At 69.2% G+C, this 17802-nt stretch overlaps 3 protein-coding genes across 3 annotated transcripts; 1 reads left to right on the forward strand and 2 right to left on the reverse strand.

The window, feature by feature from the left end:
- Window positions 1–97: 97 nt before the first annotated feature.
- Window positions 98–9294, reverse strand: CARNS1 (carnosine synthase 1). Its single transcript, XM_064659807.1, is given in 11 exon segments — window positions 98–1432; window positions 1543–1814; window positions 1891–2122; window positions 2664–2749; window positions 3225–3405; window positions 3853–4143; window positions 4145–4341; window positions 4566–4655; window positions 4989–5220; window positions 6081–6099; window positions 8564–9294. Coding segments are annotated over 10 exon segments (2811 nt in total). The 5' UTR covers window positions 6084–6099; window positions 8564–9294; the 3' UTR covers window positions 98–205.
- Window positions 9295–10076: 782 nt separating this feature from the next.
- On the forward strand, window positions 10077–14542 carry PPP1CA (protein phosphatase 1 catalytic subunit alpha). The gene is made up of 7 exons (XM_064659905.1): window positions 10077–10189; window positions 10758–10889; window positions 11004–11234; window positions 12669–12773; window positions 12868–13091; window positions 13739–13873; window positions 14125–14542. Exons 1-7 carry the CDS (start codon window positions 10135–10137, stop codon window positions 14233–14235), a joined length of 993 nt encoding a protein of 330 aa, XP_064515975.1. The 5' UTR covers window positions 10077–10134; the 3' UTR covers window positions 14236–14542.
- Window positions 14336–16846, reverse strand: RAD9A (RAD9 checkpoint clamp component A). Its single transcript, XM_064659895.1, is given in 12 exon segments — window positions 14336–14694; window positions 14836–15052; window positions 15146–15247; window positions 15330–15394; window positions 15468–15574; window positions 15657–15698; window positions 15701–15765; window positions 15921–16020; window positions 16103–16217; window positions 16319–16453; window positions 16544–16614; window positions 16693–16846. Coding segments are annotated over 12 exon segments (1152 nt in total). The 5' UTR covers window positions 16727–16846; the 3' UTR covers window positions 14336–14595.
- Window positions 16847–17802: the final 956 nt, after the last annotated feature.

Raw genomic sequence — 17802 nt, forward strand, 5'->3', positions numbered from 1 at the left:
ATAGCAGGGCAGGTGATTGGGATCCAGGGCAGCGGGGGGGTGCCAGGGGGCGGTGTGCCAGGCCACGGGATGGCGGGCCGGTGGGGCGGAGTGCCGGGGGGATGCCGGGGAGCGGGGCGGCGGGAGGGGGGACCGGGGCGGCGGGTGGGCTTTCCCCGCGCCCTCGCCCCGCTTTCCCCCCGCCGTCCCCGCTGCCTGCCCGGCGCTATTTGAAGTGGGACAAGAAATGCTCCACGGGGTATCTCGGGGAGTCGATGCCCAGCGCCTGGCACAGCCCCAGCAGGCGCACGCAAGCCTCCGCCCGCGTCGCCCCGTCGCACGCCACGCTCAGCAGCGGCTCCTCGTACTCGCCGTCCCCCGCCACCTCCTCGAAGAGCCGGTTGAGGCGGACGAGCCCCCGGCCCTGCAGCTCCCGCAGCGCCTCCATCCCGCCGCCGCCCGCCAGCGCCGCGCCGTGCTCCGAGCCCAGGCACATCACCCCGGCCAGGTGGGCGCGGGGCGCGGGGCGGGCGGGCAGCACCGGCGGCACCCCCAGCGCCACCAGCACCGCCGCCAGCAGCAGGTCGGGGCCGTAGACCTCCCGGATCCAGTCGCGCAGGTAGAAGCCCCCCATGCGGGGGTTGATCTCGAGCAGCCGCGGGCCCCCCGGCCCCAGCTTGAGCTCCACGTTGAAGACGCCGTCGCGCAGCCCGCACGCCCGGCAGCACTGCAGGGCCGCCCGCACCAGCTGCGCCTGCCGGTCGGCGGGCAGGCAGGAGGGCAGGCAGGCCGCCGTCTCCAGGAAGGCGGGGACACGCGTGGGGCCGTTGTCCGACACCCAGGCGCCCACGAGCCGCCCGTCGAAGACCACCAGGTCCACGTCGTGCTCGGTGCCCGGCACGTACTCCATGAGCAGCATGGCGTTGCCCCAGCCCAGCCCGATGCCCGGGTGGTCGGCGTCGTCCCGCAGGTCCCGCCACAGCCTCGCCGCGTGCGCGTGGCACTGCCCGGCGTCCTCCACCAGCCGCACCCCGACGGCTCCGGCCCCGAACTCCAGCTTGGCCACGGCCGGGAAGGGCACGGCGCCCGCCGCCCGCTCCACGTCGCCGTGGCTCTGCAGCCGGCGGCAGGGCACGGCGAAGGCGGCGGGCGGCGGGCGGCCGCGGCGGCAGCGCTGCAGGTGCTGGTGGGTCCGGCTCTTCTGCTTGGCCACGCGGACGGCGGCGGGCGAGCAGCCGCGCAGCCCCAGGCCCTGGCACACCAGCGCCGCCAGCACCACGCAGTCGTCCCAGTAGGAGAGGCAGGCGTGGGGCCGCAGCCCCCGGGAGCGCACCAGCTCCAGCACCCGCTCCGCGTGCTCCTCGTCCCGCCGGTGCTCCCGGCTGTCGTAGGGCAGGAAGGTCTGGACCAGCCCCGCCGCGAAGTGCTCCGGGTCCGACTCCACCAGGTGGATCTGCGTCGCCAGAAGAGGAGTCGCCGGGACGCCCAGCGCCACCGGCCGGGACGCGGCACCCGGCGTGCGCTCCGAGACCTCCGGAGGGCAGCGCCCCAAACCCTCCTCACCTTCAGCCCGTACTCTCGAGCCGCCTCCCAGACGAAGCTCTTGCTGACGCCGCCGGCCCCGATGAGCAGGATGTCCTTGCCCTCCACCAGGTGACACTGCGCCCGGTGCAGCATGGCCTCGGCCAGCAGCCGGGGCAGGTCCCCGGCGGGCTCCCCCACGGCGCGCCCCATGGCCTCGGCCAGCACGCAGGTCTCCAGGCACCGCTGGCTGTTGGTGGCCAGGGCCACCAGCTCCAGGGCGTCATCCACGCACGCCAGCAAGAAGTCCACACCTGGGGACGGTGACAGTGACGGTGACGACGCCGCGGGGTGACCTCGGGGACCGGCGCCGCCCCTCGCCGCGCTCACCCAGGATGTCGGTGCGGGCGCGGGTGCCGCCGCGCTGCTGCGGGCTCAGCTCGGCCTCGGCGGCCAGGAGGGCGGCCATGGCGGCCTCGGCGGCCTCCCGGAGCCGCGTGGCCAGCGCCTGGCGCTGGCTGGGGGCCACCACCCCCCACTGCTGCAGGCTGGAGTCCAGGCCCTGGGGCAGCGCCGCCCCGTGACGCACCGGGCTCTCCGCGCGTCCCACGGCGCAGGCCACCTGCGGGGACACCGGCGCGGCCGTGGGGACACCGGCTGCCACCCCATCGCCCGGGGACGTGGGCTGCCACGGCGGCGCGGGGACACGGACGGCCACACGAGGTAGGGTGACTACCTTGCCGCCAGGTATGGGAGTGGTGGCTGCCACCTCATAGCCTGGGGACCCAGCTGCCACCAGGGAAGGGGGACGTGGGGTGACACATTGACCCAAGGACTGGGATATGGATGGGCACCATAGACAGGGGACATGGGGATGTGGGCTGTCATGGCACCGGGTGCCACCATGGCTTGGGGACATGTGGGGCCACCAGGACACGGATGGCCACCACAGCCTGGGAACACACAGGGCCACAAGGGCATGGGGACCTGGGCTACTGTGCCATAGCCTGGGGAACAGGGGCTGCCGCCAGGGCGTGGAGACACACGTGGCCACCAGGGCTTGGGGACACGGATAGCTCGGGGACGTGCGGGGCCACCAGGGCTTGGGGACACGGATAGCTCGGGGACGTGCGGGGCCACCAGGGGTTGGGGACCCACCGTACCTGGCAGAGCTGGGGCCGGTCCCCCCAGGACCTGCAGAGCAGGGCGCAGATGCGCAGGGCCACGGGCAGCCGCGGGGCTGGGCTGCCTGGGGGGCGAGCGACAGGGCAGGCACTGTCCCTGCCCAACCCCCCCCTCCTCCGGGGGCTTTGGGCACCCCCCCCGTGGCACCACGGTGGCCCTGGCCAACCCCAGCCCCAGGGGAGTGGGGGGTACAGCACGGTCATTGTCACCCCCAGCCCCAGGGGACTGTCAGGAGGCAAAGGGGGGTCACCTTCCCTCCCACCCCAGGAGACCGTGGGAGTCCAGGGTGCCCTTCCCTCTCACCCCAGGTGACCGTGGGGGTCCAGGGTGACTTCCCCCCCCAACCAGGGACCATGGGGGTCCAGGGCGACCACCCTCATGCCCACCCCCAGGATGTCTGGAGTTTGGGCATCCCGATGACCCTCCAGCCACCCACCCACCCCAGGGGACAGACACATGGCTGGCACAGCCAGGGGGACCTGGGGGGACCCTTCCCCCCCTCCCCCGGGGTGGTGGGCGCCCAAGGGCGGGGGCCTTACGTGGGGGGGGCAGGGGCAGGCGGGCGGTGGGCACCATGGCCTCCAACAGGACGCTGTCCTCCTCCGTCAGCCCCCGGAGCCGGGCACACACCGCCTGCGCCACCGCCGCCCCCTCCTCCTTCCGGTGGGTGCTGTGGGTGCCCGTCCCCCGCCACCGCCACCCCGCCGGCCGCACCATCACCTGTGGGCACCTCCGTGTCACCCTGTGGGCACCCCGTGTCACCCTGTGCCACCCCACCACCTGTGAGCACCCCCACATCGCCCTGTGCCACCCCACCACCTGTGAGCACCCCCATGCCACCCAGTGCCACCCCATCACCTGTGAGCACCCCCGTGCCACCCAGTGCCACCCGGTGCCACACCAACAGCCACCCCACCACCTGTGTGTACCCCCATGTCACCCCACGCCATGGTCACCACCTGCATGTGCCAATGTGCCACCCAGGGCCACCCCAACAGCCACCCCACCACCCCGGTACAGTTGTCACCCTCTGTCACCAGTGACACCCTACTGGTGTGTGACCCACAGGTGCCCTCACCGTGCCCCTGTGCCCTGCCGTGCCCATGCCCCTTACCCCTACCCCCCTGCCACGCCCTGTGGGTGCCCCCCGTGCCCCCCTGTGCCCACCTGGCTGTAGGGCTCCATGGCGGTGCCCCCCAGGAAGGCGCCCACCTCCTCCTGCACCAGGCTGTCCTGGCCCTGGGGGTCCTGCAGCCTCACCAGCCTCACCCCGGGCACCTCCAGCTCGGCGGGCAGGTCCCCCCGAGCCTCCAGGACGAAGGCCAGTGTGGGGGGCACGGGCAGCTTGGCACGAGCTGCCAGCACCCAGCGGGTGACCAGCAGGTCCTCGAGGCGTCGGGCGAGCGGGGCCGAGCCCCCCGTGGGGCAGTCGAGGTCACGGGCCAGCTCAGCCGCCCAGCCGCCCTCGGGGTCCCACGGCGCGAACGTGCCCGGTCACGTAGTTGGCACGGCGGGGGGGCACGAAGGTCTCCAGGGCGCTGTGACCCCCCACCTTGAAGGAGACCCCCTGGGAGAGCAGCAGGGACCAAGCGCCGGGACACGACTCCGACGGCGCCCGGCTGGCCCAGGTGGGTGACAGGCACAGCACCATGGCACCTGGGGGCGGGGGGGGGTGGGCAGTGAGGGCCCCGCGTCCCCTGACACCCTGGGGTGGCGTTTGCTGCTGGACTGGTGTGTACTGGGGTTAGTGGGGCACGGGGGGTCGGTGCCACCCTCCTCCCCTGCCTCAGTTTCCTTCCCAGCCCCGGTCACGCAGCACAGGTGGGTTTGGGGACACCCCACTGTGGGGTCAGGGCTGGGGACAAGGGGACCTTTCCCACCTGGGCAGCGGGTACCACCCTCCAGCAGGACGGGCAGGAAGGCGGTGGGGGAGCCCAGGATGCAAACGGTCATGTCCAGCGGGCCAAATCCTGCCGGGAAGGGGAGGGTCAACAGCCCCGGAGTGGGAACCCCGGTGCCACTCTGTCCCTGGCACCCCAGCCCGGCTGGGAGACCCCAAATATCCCTTGTCCCGAGCCCGGCACTGTGCCCCCAGTGCCGCCCCAGTCTCTGCCACCCCCGTGTCCCCAGGCTGGCACTATTCCCTCATCCCAGTCCCTGCCACCCCCGTGTCCCCAGCCTGGCACTATTCCCTCATCCCAGTCCCTGCCACCCCCGTGTCCCCAGCCTGGCGCCGTTCCCCCACCCCAGCCCGTGCCACCCCCGTGTCCCCAGCCTGGCGCCGTGCCCCCCGTGCCTCCCACCCGTGCGGGGCTCCGCGGAGCAGTCCAGCGTGGGGGGCAGCCCCTCCTGGCACAGGGCGCTCTGCAGCCGCTCGAAGGCGTGGGTGGCACCGTCGGGGTCCCCGCTGTCCCCGGGCACGTCGCCATCGGGGGCCTCGTCCTCCAGCCAGCCTGGGCACAGCGCCTCGGGCCCTGCCCACTCCTGCTCCGCAGGGCTGGGCACCCGCTCCGGGCTCGGCTGGGCCATCGAGAGCTGCGGGAGCAGGGACCGCGCTGGCACGGGGCTGGCACGGGGAGAAGGGGGTGGCACGGGGCTGGAACTGGGATAAGGGGCTTGGGATGGGGCTGGAACAGAGCTAAGTGGATGGCATGCAGTTGAGGGGCTGGTATGTGGGGCTGGCACGGGCTAAAGGGCTGGTATGGCGGTGGCATGGGGCCAAGGGGATGGCATGGGGCTAGTGGGTTGGCATCATGCTAGTATGAGGCTTGCATGGGACTAAGGGAGAGCACGTGGCTGGCACAGGGCTGGTGTGGGGCTGCCACGGCTCTAAGGGTTTGGTGTGGGGCCAGTGGTTTAGCGTGGGACTGGCATGGGGCTGGCACAGGTCTGAAGGGCTGCTATAGGGGTGGTATGAGGCTGGCATGGGGCTAATTGCTTGTCACGGGTCTGGCACGGGGCTAAGGGGCTGGTATGTGGCTAACAGGCTGGCACGGGGCTAAATGGGTTGCCATGGACTGGCATGGGTCTGGCTCGGGTTTGAGGGGCCGACAGGGATCTAAGGGGCTGGCGTGGGTGTGGCACGGGGGCGGGCACGGGGGACACGGTGCAGACGCAGCGTAGGGGCACCGGGCGCCGCTGCCACCCGCGGGTGGGGGTGTCACGGTGCCGGGGGGCTGCGGGCGCCGGGCACAGCGCCACCGCCTCGGGGACAGCGGGGCAGTGCCAGCCGCCGGGGCCACCAGCTCCCGGACAAAGCGTCCCCTTGTCCCCGCGGGGTCACGCGGAGGGTGGGCACAGCACGCCACGCTGCCCCGCGCCAGTGCCCGGCACCGCCGGGGTCCCCGGGGTGGGCACACACCTCCGCCCGGACCCCCCACCCGGGGGCCACTCACCATCCTGGTGGCAGAGGGGCTGCAAGAGAAGGACAGGCGGAGTCAGTGCGGCTCCTTGGGGACCTGCCACCCCCCCGGCCACACCCCCACCGTGCCGAGAGCCCCCTCTAGAGCCCCCCGTGGGAGAACCCCTCCCGCAGCACCCACCAGAGCCTGACACCCTTCCTGGGGCACCCCTGGGTGCCAGCTCTGGTGCCCCCACCTTGTCCCCTCGGTGCCAACCCCAGCGGCCCCAGTTTGTTCTCTTGGTGCCAGCCCCACAGTGCCATTCCTGGTGTCCCGAGGTTGACCCCTCTGTGCCAGCTCCAGTGGCCCCAGCTTGTCCCCTCGTTGACCACCCTGGCGGCCCCAGATTGACCCCTCGGTGCCAGTCACGGTGGCCCCGGGTTTTCCCCTCGGTGCCAGCCCCGGTGGCCCCGGCACCTCCGGCTGAGCCCGCCCAGGGATTAGTGTAATCCCGTGCCAGCTCAGCACAGCCGGGGGCAACACCCCCAGCCCCGGGGGTGCCAAGGTGCCCTGGGGGTGCAGACCCAGGTCCTCGGGGTGTCCCCGGCCCCCAGGGTGTCCCCAGCCCCGGCAGGTGCCCGGCAGAGCTGGCACGGAGGGAAACTGAGGCACGGAGCTGAGCGGTGCCCGCTGGCAGCCACGCACCGAGGCACCCCCCGCCTCCCGGGGTGCCGGGACCTCAGGGGGACGCGGCGGGGGGGTGTCCCCGAGGGGTGGCCGGCACCCGGGAACAGGGCTGGGGGACACACTACTCGGTGACATGGCACAAGAACCCCCCCAACCCCATCCACGAGGCAGCCACCGGGGTCCCTCCAGGTCCGCGCCCCCCCCCAGCCTGGGGACCTCCCTGTCCCACTCCACCCCCAGCCGGGAGGTGGCCCTGCGGTCCCCAAGCTGGGACAGCCGTGTCCCCCGGTACCTTGGGGCGGGAGCCGTGGCCTGAGAGCGCGCAGGGGACGAGGGCTCGGGGACAACTGGCACAGGGGACACCGGCCGGTCTGGCCTTTAAACCCCCCCCGCGCCACCCCGGGGTGCCAACCCCCGGCCCCGTGCCCCGGATTAGGCGACACAGAGCCCCATTGTCCCCTCTGCCACCTCGCGCCAGGCGCTGGCACCTCTGTCCGTGTCCCTGTCCCTGTCCCCGTCGCCAGGGAGGGACACGCTGCCACAGCGGGGCCCGGGGCGTGGCTCAGCCCGCCGGGGTGTCCCTGTCCCCCCGTCCCGTGTCCCCAGGCTGGGCACGCCCTCTGCCCCCCCCCGCCCCGGCCCCCCGTCCCCAGCGTGGCGGAGCTGCCAACACGCACGTCCCCGGGCTTATCTCCAGCTGCCTGCGGTGTCACTGTCACCGTCACCGCCACCACCACCGGCAGGCACGGGGCCACCAGCGCGGCTGCTGCGCCGCAGGGTCCTGCACGCGCTGTCACCCGCTCCCTGTCACCCGCTCCCTGTCACCCGCTCCCTGTCACCCGCACTGTCACCCGCACTGTCACTCACACCTTGTCCCCTGCACCATCACCTGCAGCCTTGTCACTGCCACCCCATCACCTGCATCCTGTCACCCACAGCTTGTCACCCACGCTGTCAGCTGCACCCTGTCACCCACACCCTGTCACCTGCACCTGGTTACCCTCACCCTGTCACCCACACCCTGTCACCTGCACCGTGTCACCTGCACCCCCCCACACACCTGCACTGTCACACCGCTCTGTGCACACACACACACACACACGTGCACACACACACACACACATGTACACACACACACGTGTGCATACAACCCGTCACCCTGTCACCTGCATCCTGTCACCCGCACCTCATCACCTGCACCCTGTCACATGGGCACATGCACACACACGTGCATACACACACATACGTGTGCACACACACACGTGCACGCACACACACATGTGCGCGCACACACATGTGCACAGACATACATGTGCACAGACATACATGTGCACGCACACACACGCATGTGCACACACACAGACACACAGACACGCAGATGTGCACACACACACAGACATGTGCACACACACACATGTGCACACACACAGACACACACACATGTGCACACACACACATGTGCACACACACACAGATACACAGACGCACAAATGTGCACACACACACACAGACATGTGCACACACACACATGTGCACACACACACATGTGCACACACACACAGATACACAGACACAAATGTGCACACACACACAGACATGTGCACACACACACATGTGCACATACACACATGTGCACACACACACATGTGCACACATACACATGTGCACACACACAGAGACACACACACACGTGCACACACACATGTGCACACACACACACACGTGCACACACACACACACGTGCACACACCCCAGCCTGCATCCCTCTGTTCCTGCCCTCCCTACACCAGCACCCCCCAAGAACACATCCCCCCTCGGATCACCCGGACCCCCACCCACCCAGCACCCACCGGCGGTGGCAGTGGTGGTGTCAGTCGGTCCCGGTGCTGTCACACCCCGGCGGTGGCTCTGCCCTCTCCAGTTCCTGCACTGTCGGGGTCTGTCTGTCTGTCTGTCTGTCCCGGTGCTGTCACACCCCGGCGGTGGCTCTGCCCGCTCCGGTCCCGGCGGGGCGGCCCCGGGCGGGGCGGGGCGGGGCGGGACCGGGGGCACCGGAGGGACCGGGGGACCGAGAGGGGTGACAGGAAAAGGGGACAGCGGGGGGCCCGTGGCTGCGGAGCCGGGATGGCACCGCGGGGGGACGGGGACAGGGAGCGAGACTGGGACACGGGACGGGGACAGGGATGGGGGTAGGGGACAAGTGACCGGCGACAGGGACCGGGCCAGCCGAGGTCACCCAGGGCCGGTGTAAAACTGACACCGCGGAGCAGAAATGTCAGGGCCGGGGCAGGCCCCGGGAGCTATTCCCGACCGCACCCGCACGGCTGGAATGGCGCACAGGGAATGGCAGGGAATGGCACGCGGGCAGTGGCACGGCATGGCATGGTGCACGGGGAATGGAATACAGGGAATGGCATGGCACGGCACAGGAGAATGGCATGTCTTGGCATGGCATACAGAGAACGGCACACAGGGAATGGCATGGCAGGGCACAGCATGGCATGGGAGAGCATGGCACGGCATGGCACAGCCACTGTGGGCAGGGGGACAGGCAGGGGACAGGCAGAACCCCATCCCTGGCACTGCCACCCTGCCCCAGCCGTGGCACAACCGTGTCACCCTCCTCCGTGTCCCAGCGGGAGCCCTGCCTTCGGGGTGTCCCCGAGGTGGCAACAGCTTCCCGGCAACCGCCCGGTGCTGCTCCCGACGGTGTCCCAAGGCCCCGGGGCGGGGACATCCCCGAGCTCTGCCAGGCGTCGTGGTGTCCCCTGGTGTCCCTCTGTGTCCCCTGCGTGTCACCCTGACTCCAGTCCTGGGGACCCACTCCTGCCCTGGTCCCTCCTGGTCTGCCCCTAACTCCACGCAGCCCCTATCCCTGTGCTCCCAGGACTAGGATACGAGTGCCCATGTCCTGCCGTGTCCCCTCCGTGTCCCCAGGGCCCCAGTCCCGGGGACCCCCATCTACCCCGAGGCTGCCTCCTTCACTCTATCTCTGCCCGCCCAGGAGCGGGATACGAGTCCCCGTGGTCCCTCTTGTCCCCTTTTCCGCGATGTCCCCTTTCCCAGGGTGTCCTCCTTCCGGGATTATGCCCTTTCCCAGGATGTCCCCCTTCCCGGGGTATCCCGTTCCCGGAGTGTCCCCCTGTCTAGGGATGTCCCCTTGCCCGGCTTCTCCATCTGCCACGCATGTCCCACCTCCACGGGTGTCCTCCTGCCTCTGTGCCACCGCCGTGGCTCCCCGCCCCCCTCCCCTCCATGTTTGTCCTGTCTCCCGTCCCCATGGGCGCTGGGATCGGGACACCGGGACAAGGGGGACACCGAAGCGCCGCGGTGACTCCTCCGAGCCGGCAGGGGGCGCCCCCGGGCGAGGGGGGGAGGCGCTCTGGGCGGGCGCGCGGGGCGTGGCGGCGCGCGGGCGGCCATGGCGGACACCGAGAAGCTCAACCTCGACTCCATCATCAGCCGCCTCCTGGAGGGTGAGGGGTCCCCGCCGCCCCCGGCCCCCGGGATTGCCCCCTGTCCGTCCGCGGAGGTCCCCAGGGCCCGCCCGGGCCGTGCCCCAACGCCGCGGAGGGGGAGGTTCCCGGCCCGGGCCTGGCGGGGGGGGGGGGGGGTGTTAGGCCGCGGTGCTTTTGGGAAGGGGGGTCAGGGTCGGGTGGTGTTTGGGGCGGGTCCCCAAGGGGTCTGGAAGGCTCGAGCTGAGCCTGGAGGATATGGGAGGAGTCCCTGAGCAGTCTATACCCCGCGGGGGGGGGGGGTGCGGGCTGGAAGATATGGGGGGGGTCCCCAAGGGGTGTGGGGGGCTGGAGATGAGCCTGAGGATATGGGGGGGTCCCCAAGGGGTGTGGGGGTTGGAACTGAGCCCGGAGGATATGGGGGGAGTTCCTAAGGGATCTGTATCCCGGCGGGAGGGGCTGGGGAATATAAGGGGGGTGCCCTAGAGATGGGCTGCTGGCGGGGTTCCTGGGGCACCGGCGGGGTTCCTGGGGGGTTCCTGGGGCACTTTAGGGGTCCCTGACCCCGCTCTCTGGGGTGGGGGGCCAGTCCAAGGGTCGCGGCCAGGGAAGAACGTGCAGCTGACGGAGAACGAGATCCGGGGGCTGTGCCTGAAATCCCGGGAGATCTTCCTGAGCCAGCCGATCCTGCTGGAGCTGGAGGCACCTCTCAAGATCTGCGGTGAGGGCTGGGTGGGTGGGGGGGGGGGTCCTGCACAGCCCTGCGCTGCCCACGGGAAGGCGGGGGGGCTGTGGGGAGCTGGGGTCCCACTCACAGCCTGTCCCCCCCCCTCAGGTGACATCCACGGGCAGTACTATGACCTGCTGCGGCTCTTTGAGTACGGGGGCTTCCCCCCTGAGAGCAACTACCTGTTTCTGGGGGACTACGTGGACCGGGGCAAGCAGTCTCTGGAGACCATCTGCCTCCTGCTCGCCTACAAGATCAAGTACCCCGAGAACTTCTTCCTGCTGCGGGGCAACCACGAGTGTGCCAGCATCAACCGCATCTACGGCTTCTACGACGAGTGTGAGTGCCCAGGCTGGGCCCCCCAAACCCCCCAGCTGTCCTCGTGCACCCCTCACCTGCTGCTGTCCCAGTGCTGTCCCACCCCAGCTGTGACCAGGGTAGTCCTCCTGCCCCCTCTGCCCTCCCACCGTGTTCTCCTGACCTCCCTCATGTATCCTCCTGCCCACCCTGTGTCCTCCTGCCACCTCCTGCCCTCCTGTATCCTCCTGCCCCCTCATGTGCTCTTGTCACCCTCTCTTGTCCCCCTGTCTACCACTCCTGTTGTCCTCCTGTCACCCCGTATCCTTTTGCTCCCTCCCCATGTCCTCCTGCCCACCCCTATGTCCTCCTGCCCCCTCTGTGTGGCCTCTTGTACCCTTGTATCCTGCTGCCCCCCCATGTCCTCTTGCCACCCCTCCTTGTCCCCCTGACCCCCCATGTCCCCCATCCACCACCCCCATTGTCCTCCTGCCCACCTCATGTCCCACTGTCCCTCCTTGTCTTCCTGTCCCCCTCCACATCCTCCTGCCACCCCTTGCCCACCTGTGTCCTCCTGTCTCCCTCCACATCATCCTGTCCCCCTCCACGTCCTCCTGCCCCCTCCCCATGTCCTCCTGCCCCCTCCCCATGTCCTCCTGCCCCCTCCCCATGTCCTCCTGCCCCCTCCCCATGTCCTCCTGCCCCCCCATTGTCCCCCTGCCCCACTATGGTCCTCCTGTCCCCCCATGTGCTCTTGCCACCCCTCCTTGTCCCCCTGACCCCCCATATCCCTCATCCACTGCTCCCATTGTCCTCCTGCCCATTCCATGTCCTACTGCCCCTCCTTGTCTTCCTGTCCCCCTCCACATCCTCCTGCCACCCCTTGCCCACCCGTGTGCCCTCCTGTCTCCCTCCACATCCTCCTGCCACCCCCTCCTGTCCTCTTGTCCTTCTGTGTCCCCCTGGCCATCCCAATATCCCCCTGCCATTCCTGTGTCCTCCTGGCCTCTCTAGTGTCCACTTGCCACCCCTTTGTCCAGCCCTGTGTCCTCCTACCCCTCCCCCAGTCCCACCCTGTCCCCCTGTGCCCCCATGTCACCCACCTCAGTGCCCTCCTAAGGACACCCCCACATCCCTATTGTCCCCCAAGGACACCCCCACGTCCCCATTGTCCCCCAAGGACACCCCCACGTCCCCATTGTCCCCCAAGGACACGCCCACGTCCCCATTGTCCCCCAAGGACACCCCCAAGTCCCCATTGTCCCCCAAGGACACCCCCACGTCCCCATTGTCCCCCAAGGACACGCCCACGTCCCCATTGTCCCTGTGCAGCCAGAGCTTTGCCAGGTCTGATGGACCCCAGGGCAGCTGCCTGTGCATCACCTGGGGGGCTAAACCCCCTGTTGGGAGCCCCACACACCCTTAAGTCCCTGTTGTCCCCCAAGGACACCCCCAAATCCTCCCTGTCCCCCCCAGGCAAGCGGCGATACAACATCAAGCTCTGGAAGACCTTCACCGACTGCTTCAACTGTTTGCCCATCGCCGCCATCGTGGACGAGAAGATCTTCTGCTGCCACGGAGGTGGGGAAAAAAACCCCCTTTCCAGGGATCCGGGGAGGGGCTGTGGAGGGGCGGGATCTCCGTGCTGAGCTCCAGGGGCTCCCCTTCCCCGCAGGGCTGTCCCCAGACCTGCAGTCCATGGAGCAGATCCGGCGGATCATGCGGCCCACGGACGTCCCGGACCAGGGGCTGCTCTGCGACCTGCTCTGGTCCGACCCCGACAAGGACGTGCAGGGCTGGGGGGAGAACGACCGCGGCGTCTCCTTCACCTTCGGGGCAGAGGTGGTGGCCAAGTTCCTGCACAAGCACGACCTGGATCTCATCTGCCGGGCACACCAGGTACCTCTGGGACCCCCAAAGTATTGGGGAGGGCCCCTGGAGTGGGGCTTCGGGTGCCCAGTGGGTGTCGGGTGTAGGGCAGGCGTGTGTAGCCCGAGGATTTGCCCCCCAAGGGCGGTGTGTGCTCCAGGGGTGGGTCCTGAGGGGGTGTTTGCCCGCCCCAGAGGAGGTGTTTGACTTTGGGGGGGTTGTTGTGAGTGTGTAGGCAGGATTTCAGGGGGGATTTGCCCTGGGATTTGGGTATTTATCCTAGAGGGGTGAGATTTTACCCCAGGATTTGGGCATTTGCCTGGAGGTGAATATTGGCCCCAGGGGGGAGGATTTGCCTGACATTGACGCTGGGGGGGTGAGCATTTGCCCCGTGAGGGTCAAAATTTGCCCCAGGGGAGTGAGTATTCACCCTGGGAGCCTGGATATCTGGCCTTGGGGATGGATATTTTACTCCAGGGAAGTGGGAATTTGCCCTGAGTGGGCGGGTATTGACCCCAGGGGAGTGGGTATTCAGGAGGAGAATATTTGCCACAGGGGGGTGGGTATTTGCCCATGAGGTCCCAGGGGGGTGGTTTATTTGCCCGGGGGGGTGGTTATTTGCCCAGGGGGGTGGTTATCTGCCCCGGGGGTGCTCACTGCGTGCCCCCCTGGTGCAGGTGGTGGAGGATGGCTACGAGTTCTTCGCCAAGCGCCAGCTCGTCACCCTGTTCTCGGCCCCCAACTACTGCGGCGAGTTCGACAACGCGGGCGCCATGATGAGCGTGGACGAGACCCTCATGTGCTCCTTCCAGGTGGGCTGGGCCAGGGGCAGGACACCCCCAATTCCTGCTGGAGGGGCTGGAGGGAGAGCGGAGGGCACCGAGGTGTTCTGCCCTGGAGGCAGGAGGGGAGCGGGGAGCTGGGGCGGGACGGTGTGAAGCCCCTTGTGTGAAGCCCCTTCCTTGCCCATTTCTCTCCCTCCCCTCGTGCATTTCTCTCCCCTTTCACCCCTTTCTGACTCATTTCTTCCCCCCCTGACCCGTTTCTCCCCCTTGCCCCCCAGATCCTGAAGCCGGCCGACAAGAGCAAGGGCAAGTACGGGCAGTTCAGTGGGCTGAACCCCGCCGGGCGCCCCGTCACCCCCCCCCGAAACTCTGCCAAAGCCAAGAAATGAGCCGTGGGAGCCGCCCCCCGCCCCGGCCGGGGTGCTGCCCACCCACCCCCCTGTCCCCCTCCCCACCCCACACCCACCCACACACACAGAATCAGGTCGCTTTTCTTTCGACTCAAGTTTTTTTATTTGGAGGATCCTGTTTCCCCCCTCCTCTTCGAGCCACGCTCCACCAAAGCAAGCCCAGTGCCAGGGCAGGGAGTGCCGGGGCGAGGGGGGAGCCCAGAGCCCAGAGCCCAGCCCTGGGGTGGCAGCGGAGCGGGGGGCGGGAGGAATTTTTTGGGGAATAAACTTGTAATGAATCGGGTCACTGGGGGGTGCCTGTGCTGGTTGGATGCTGAGGGGGTGGCAGGGGCTCGGGGCTCAACATTCTCCATCGCTGTCCTCTGCCAGCACCTCCTGGGTGGGGGCCAGGCCGGGCCCCCCCGGTGTCAGCACCGAGCCGAAAAACAGGGAGCGGAACTGTGGGGAGAAAGGGGGGGGTCAGGAGGGGGCTGTGACCACCCCCTGCCCCCAGGCACACCCATCCCAGACCTTCTTGTGAGGGGGGGGTCATGAGGGGGCTGTGACCACCCCCTGCCCCCAGGCACACCCATCCCAGACCTTCTTGTGAGGGGGGGTCCCCGGCACAGCTCCGTCCTCATCCTCTTCCTCCTCCTGCTCCTCAGGGTCGCTCTGGGCTGTCCGGGGGGTGCGCAGGGGGAAGGTGGGGCTGGGGGGGCCCCCGGATGCCCCTTCACAGGCACTGCTTTCCAGGGCAACCATGTAGGACTCGAGGTCATCAGTGAAGTCGTCGGCCGGGGTGGGCAGGTGGGACACACTGATGGGGAGGGAGCGAGGAGACACGGGCAGGATCGGGAATGTTCACTCTGGTCCCTGCTGTGAGCAGCTGGGGGGTTCCTGTGGGACTCACCCGTTGGTGGGGGGGGGGAGGGAGCTGCTTTCCAGGTCAGAGAGGGTGGCCAGCACCAGGTGAACCTCCAGCACGGTGTCATCCAGGGTGAAGACCACCGGCCTGGGGGCACAGAGGGGCTGAGGGTCGGGGGGACACACAGGCAGGGCTGGCACAGGGCACAGGGCACAGCACCCCCTCCTACCTGCCAGGCTCATCGAAGTGGATGGTGAGGAGCAGGTTGGAGGCCTCGGCGAAGGTCAGCAGCCCCTGGGGACAAAGTGTGGGGTGAGGGGGGGGCTGGGGGGCGACACGGGGCTGGGGGAACCCAGCAGGGACTCACCCGAAATTCCTTGAGGCAGAAGGTGATGCGGGAGCCCGGGGACACGGTCACTGACTGGAACTCGTCCTCAGCCAGCCACAGCTCCGTCACCATCGTCTTGCTCAGCTCTGGTGGGAGGGGGAGGTGGGTGGGGGGGCTGTGGGGGCACCCCAGGGCAGACAAGGGGCTACTTCAGCCCACAGGACTCACCTGCCTCGTCCTCCACGTAGTTCCGGAGGCTGATCTTGCCCCGGGGCCAGTCCCCAGTGTCACCTCAGCCAGCGTCGGGGGGAAGTGGACCACAGCGTCTGCCAGCACGCTGGGGGCACAGGGGGTAGGTGAGGGGGGCACATGGAGGGGGGCTGAGAACCCCAAATCCCACGGGGCCAGCCAGGATCCCTCCTTCCTTCCACCCTCATCCCCCTCTGCCCACCCCGGTGCCATCCCTGTGGTGTCCCCTTGTTCCCCCCTCACCGTGCCGGGGCGCAGAGGCGGCTGGAGCAGCGCTGGGTGTCGAACACGGCCTGGAGCCGCTCGCACTCCTGGAAGGCCAGGTTGTGTGTCTTGGTGACACCTGGCAGTGGGGACACGGGCTCAGCAGGGCAGCACACGGTGCCAGCACGTCCCCGCTGTTGTGTCACCCCCCTGGCACTCACCATACTTGCAGTGGAGCTGCAGGACCAGGCGGCTGGCCCGGTGCTTGAGCAGGATGAGGCATTTCCCCACCGACTTCTCCAGCGAGGGCAGCGAGCGGAACACGCCCAGGAAGGACTGTGGGCAGGGGATGGATACAGGGGATGGATGCAGGGACTGTCACCTGCCTGAGAACAAAGGGGAGCTCGGGGGGGGGTTCCCGGGCAGGGGGGCCGCACCTTCATGTGGACTTTGCATCGGAAGCGCTCGGTGTTGGGCGCGGGGCCGCCCGGCTCGTACAGCTGGAAGAAGAGGGGGGCGAAGAGGAAGGAGGCGAAGGCGGAGCGGGAGGAGTTGACGGCGCGCAGGGACAGCTGGGGGACACGCACACGCAGTGTTGGCGCTGCCTGAAGGGACCGAAGGGGGCACAGGTGCCCCACCCAACTCCCCCAGCCGCTCCATACCCCCTTCTCCGTGGGCTCCAGGTACAGCTCGTCGCCGATGCGGGACAGGGAGTGCACGGCTCGGCCCAGCACTGGGAAAGAGAGGGTGAGTAAGGGGGGGGTGAGGCAGGGCCTGGGGGACCCCCCGCCCCGCCGTGCCCCCCGCTCACCTTTGACGTTGCCGCCCGCGATGACACATTTCATGGCACCGGCACCGGCACCGGGCGGGCACGTGGGGGCTTCGCGCCCCCGCCCCCAGGCCCCGCCCCCGCGCGGAGACCACGCCCCCTCCCCACAGACCGCGCCCCTCAGTGACGCCTGCTAACTGAGGCCACGCCCCCTGCCACGACAGACCACGCCCCCCAGCTGGTTCCGCCCCGCGGCCTCACCGCCCCCCTCCCTTCCCCACGGTTTTTGTTTTCCCCGCTCCTCGCCCCGCAGCTCCCCGCCCTCCCCAGCGGCCCCGCAGTGGTCTCGCCCGCTCCCCCGCCCCCCTCCAGCCCCTCCCGGTGGTTCCGGCCGCTTCACCCCCGCCGGTGCCTTCCCGGCTTCCCGCGCCCGCCCTGCGCCCGCCGCCTCCCCATTGGCTGCGAGTGCCGCTCGGTCCCGCCCCCGCCGCGTTCCGATTGGTCCGCGCCGGGGGCGCGCGTGACGGCACGGCGCGAGAGCACCACGTGACCGGCGCGCGGGGGGGAAGCTCCCAGCTGCTACCGGGGGTGGCAGGTCCCGCCCTTCCCGACTCGCTATTGGTCGGTGCTTGGAGTGACGTGCGGCTCGCCCAATGGGGCCTCGACGAGCCCCTCGGCGCCGCTCCCCGCGCCGGGTCCTTCCCGGGGCTTCCCGACCCGTCCCGGGGCTCCCCCGGGGTCGTTCCTTCCCTGTTCCCCCCAGCCCCTTGACCCCTCGCTTCATTCCCAGTAGCCTCCTGGGCGGGGCTGCCCTCCCGCAGCATTGCCCGCTCCGCCCGGTGCCCTCGCCCCTTCCCGCATTCCAGGTGCTTTCCAGGAAGGGATACAGCTCCCTGGAGCTGCTCCGGTGCTCCCCGGGTTCCCGGGGGTTTTTCGATCCTTGCCTCCCGGGGGCAGGATACTGCTCCCATGTTGGCAGTGGCTAATGGTCCCTCTCCCTGCTGCAGGTGCTGCTGGCTGTGCATCCCAGAGAATCCTGGAATGGTTTTGGTTGGAAGGGACCTTGAGGTCCATCCAGTCATACCCCCCTACCATGGGCAGGGACAGCTTCCACTAGACCCAGTTGCTCCAAGTCCTGTCCAACATGGCCTG

The sequence above is a fragment of the Pseudopipra pipra genome, chromosome 6, assembly GCF_036250125.1.
Source record: "Pseudopipra pipra isolate bDixPip1 chromosome 6, bDixPip1.hap1, whole genome shotgun sequence".
Taxonomy (NCBI): Eukaryota; Metazoa; Chordata; class Aves; order Passeriformes; family Pipridae; genus Pseudopipra; species Pseudopipra pipra.

Bases quoted from the DNA above. Each gene is read 5' to 3' on its own strand.
- PPP1CA (XM_064659905.1), top strand. From the start codon at position 10,135: ATGGCGGACACCGAGAAGCTCAACCTCGACTCCATCATCAGCCGCCTC. The intron at 10,890-11,003 runs GTGAGGGCTGGG...CCCCCCCCTCAG, and splicing joins GGCACCTCTCAAGATCTGCG to GTGACATCCACGGGCAGTAC. The intron at 13,874-14,124 runs GTGGGCTGGGCC...CTTGCCCCCCAG, and splicing joins CCCTCATGTGCTCCTTCCAG to ATCCTGAAGCCGGCCGACAA.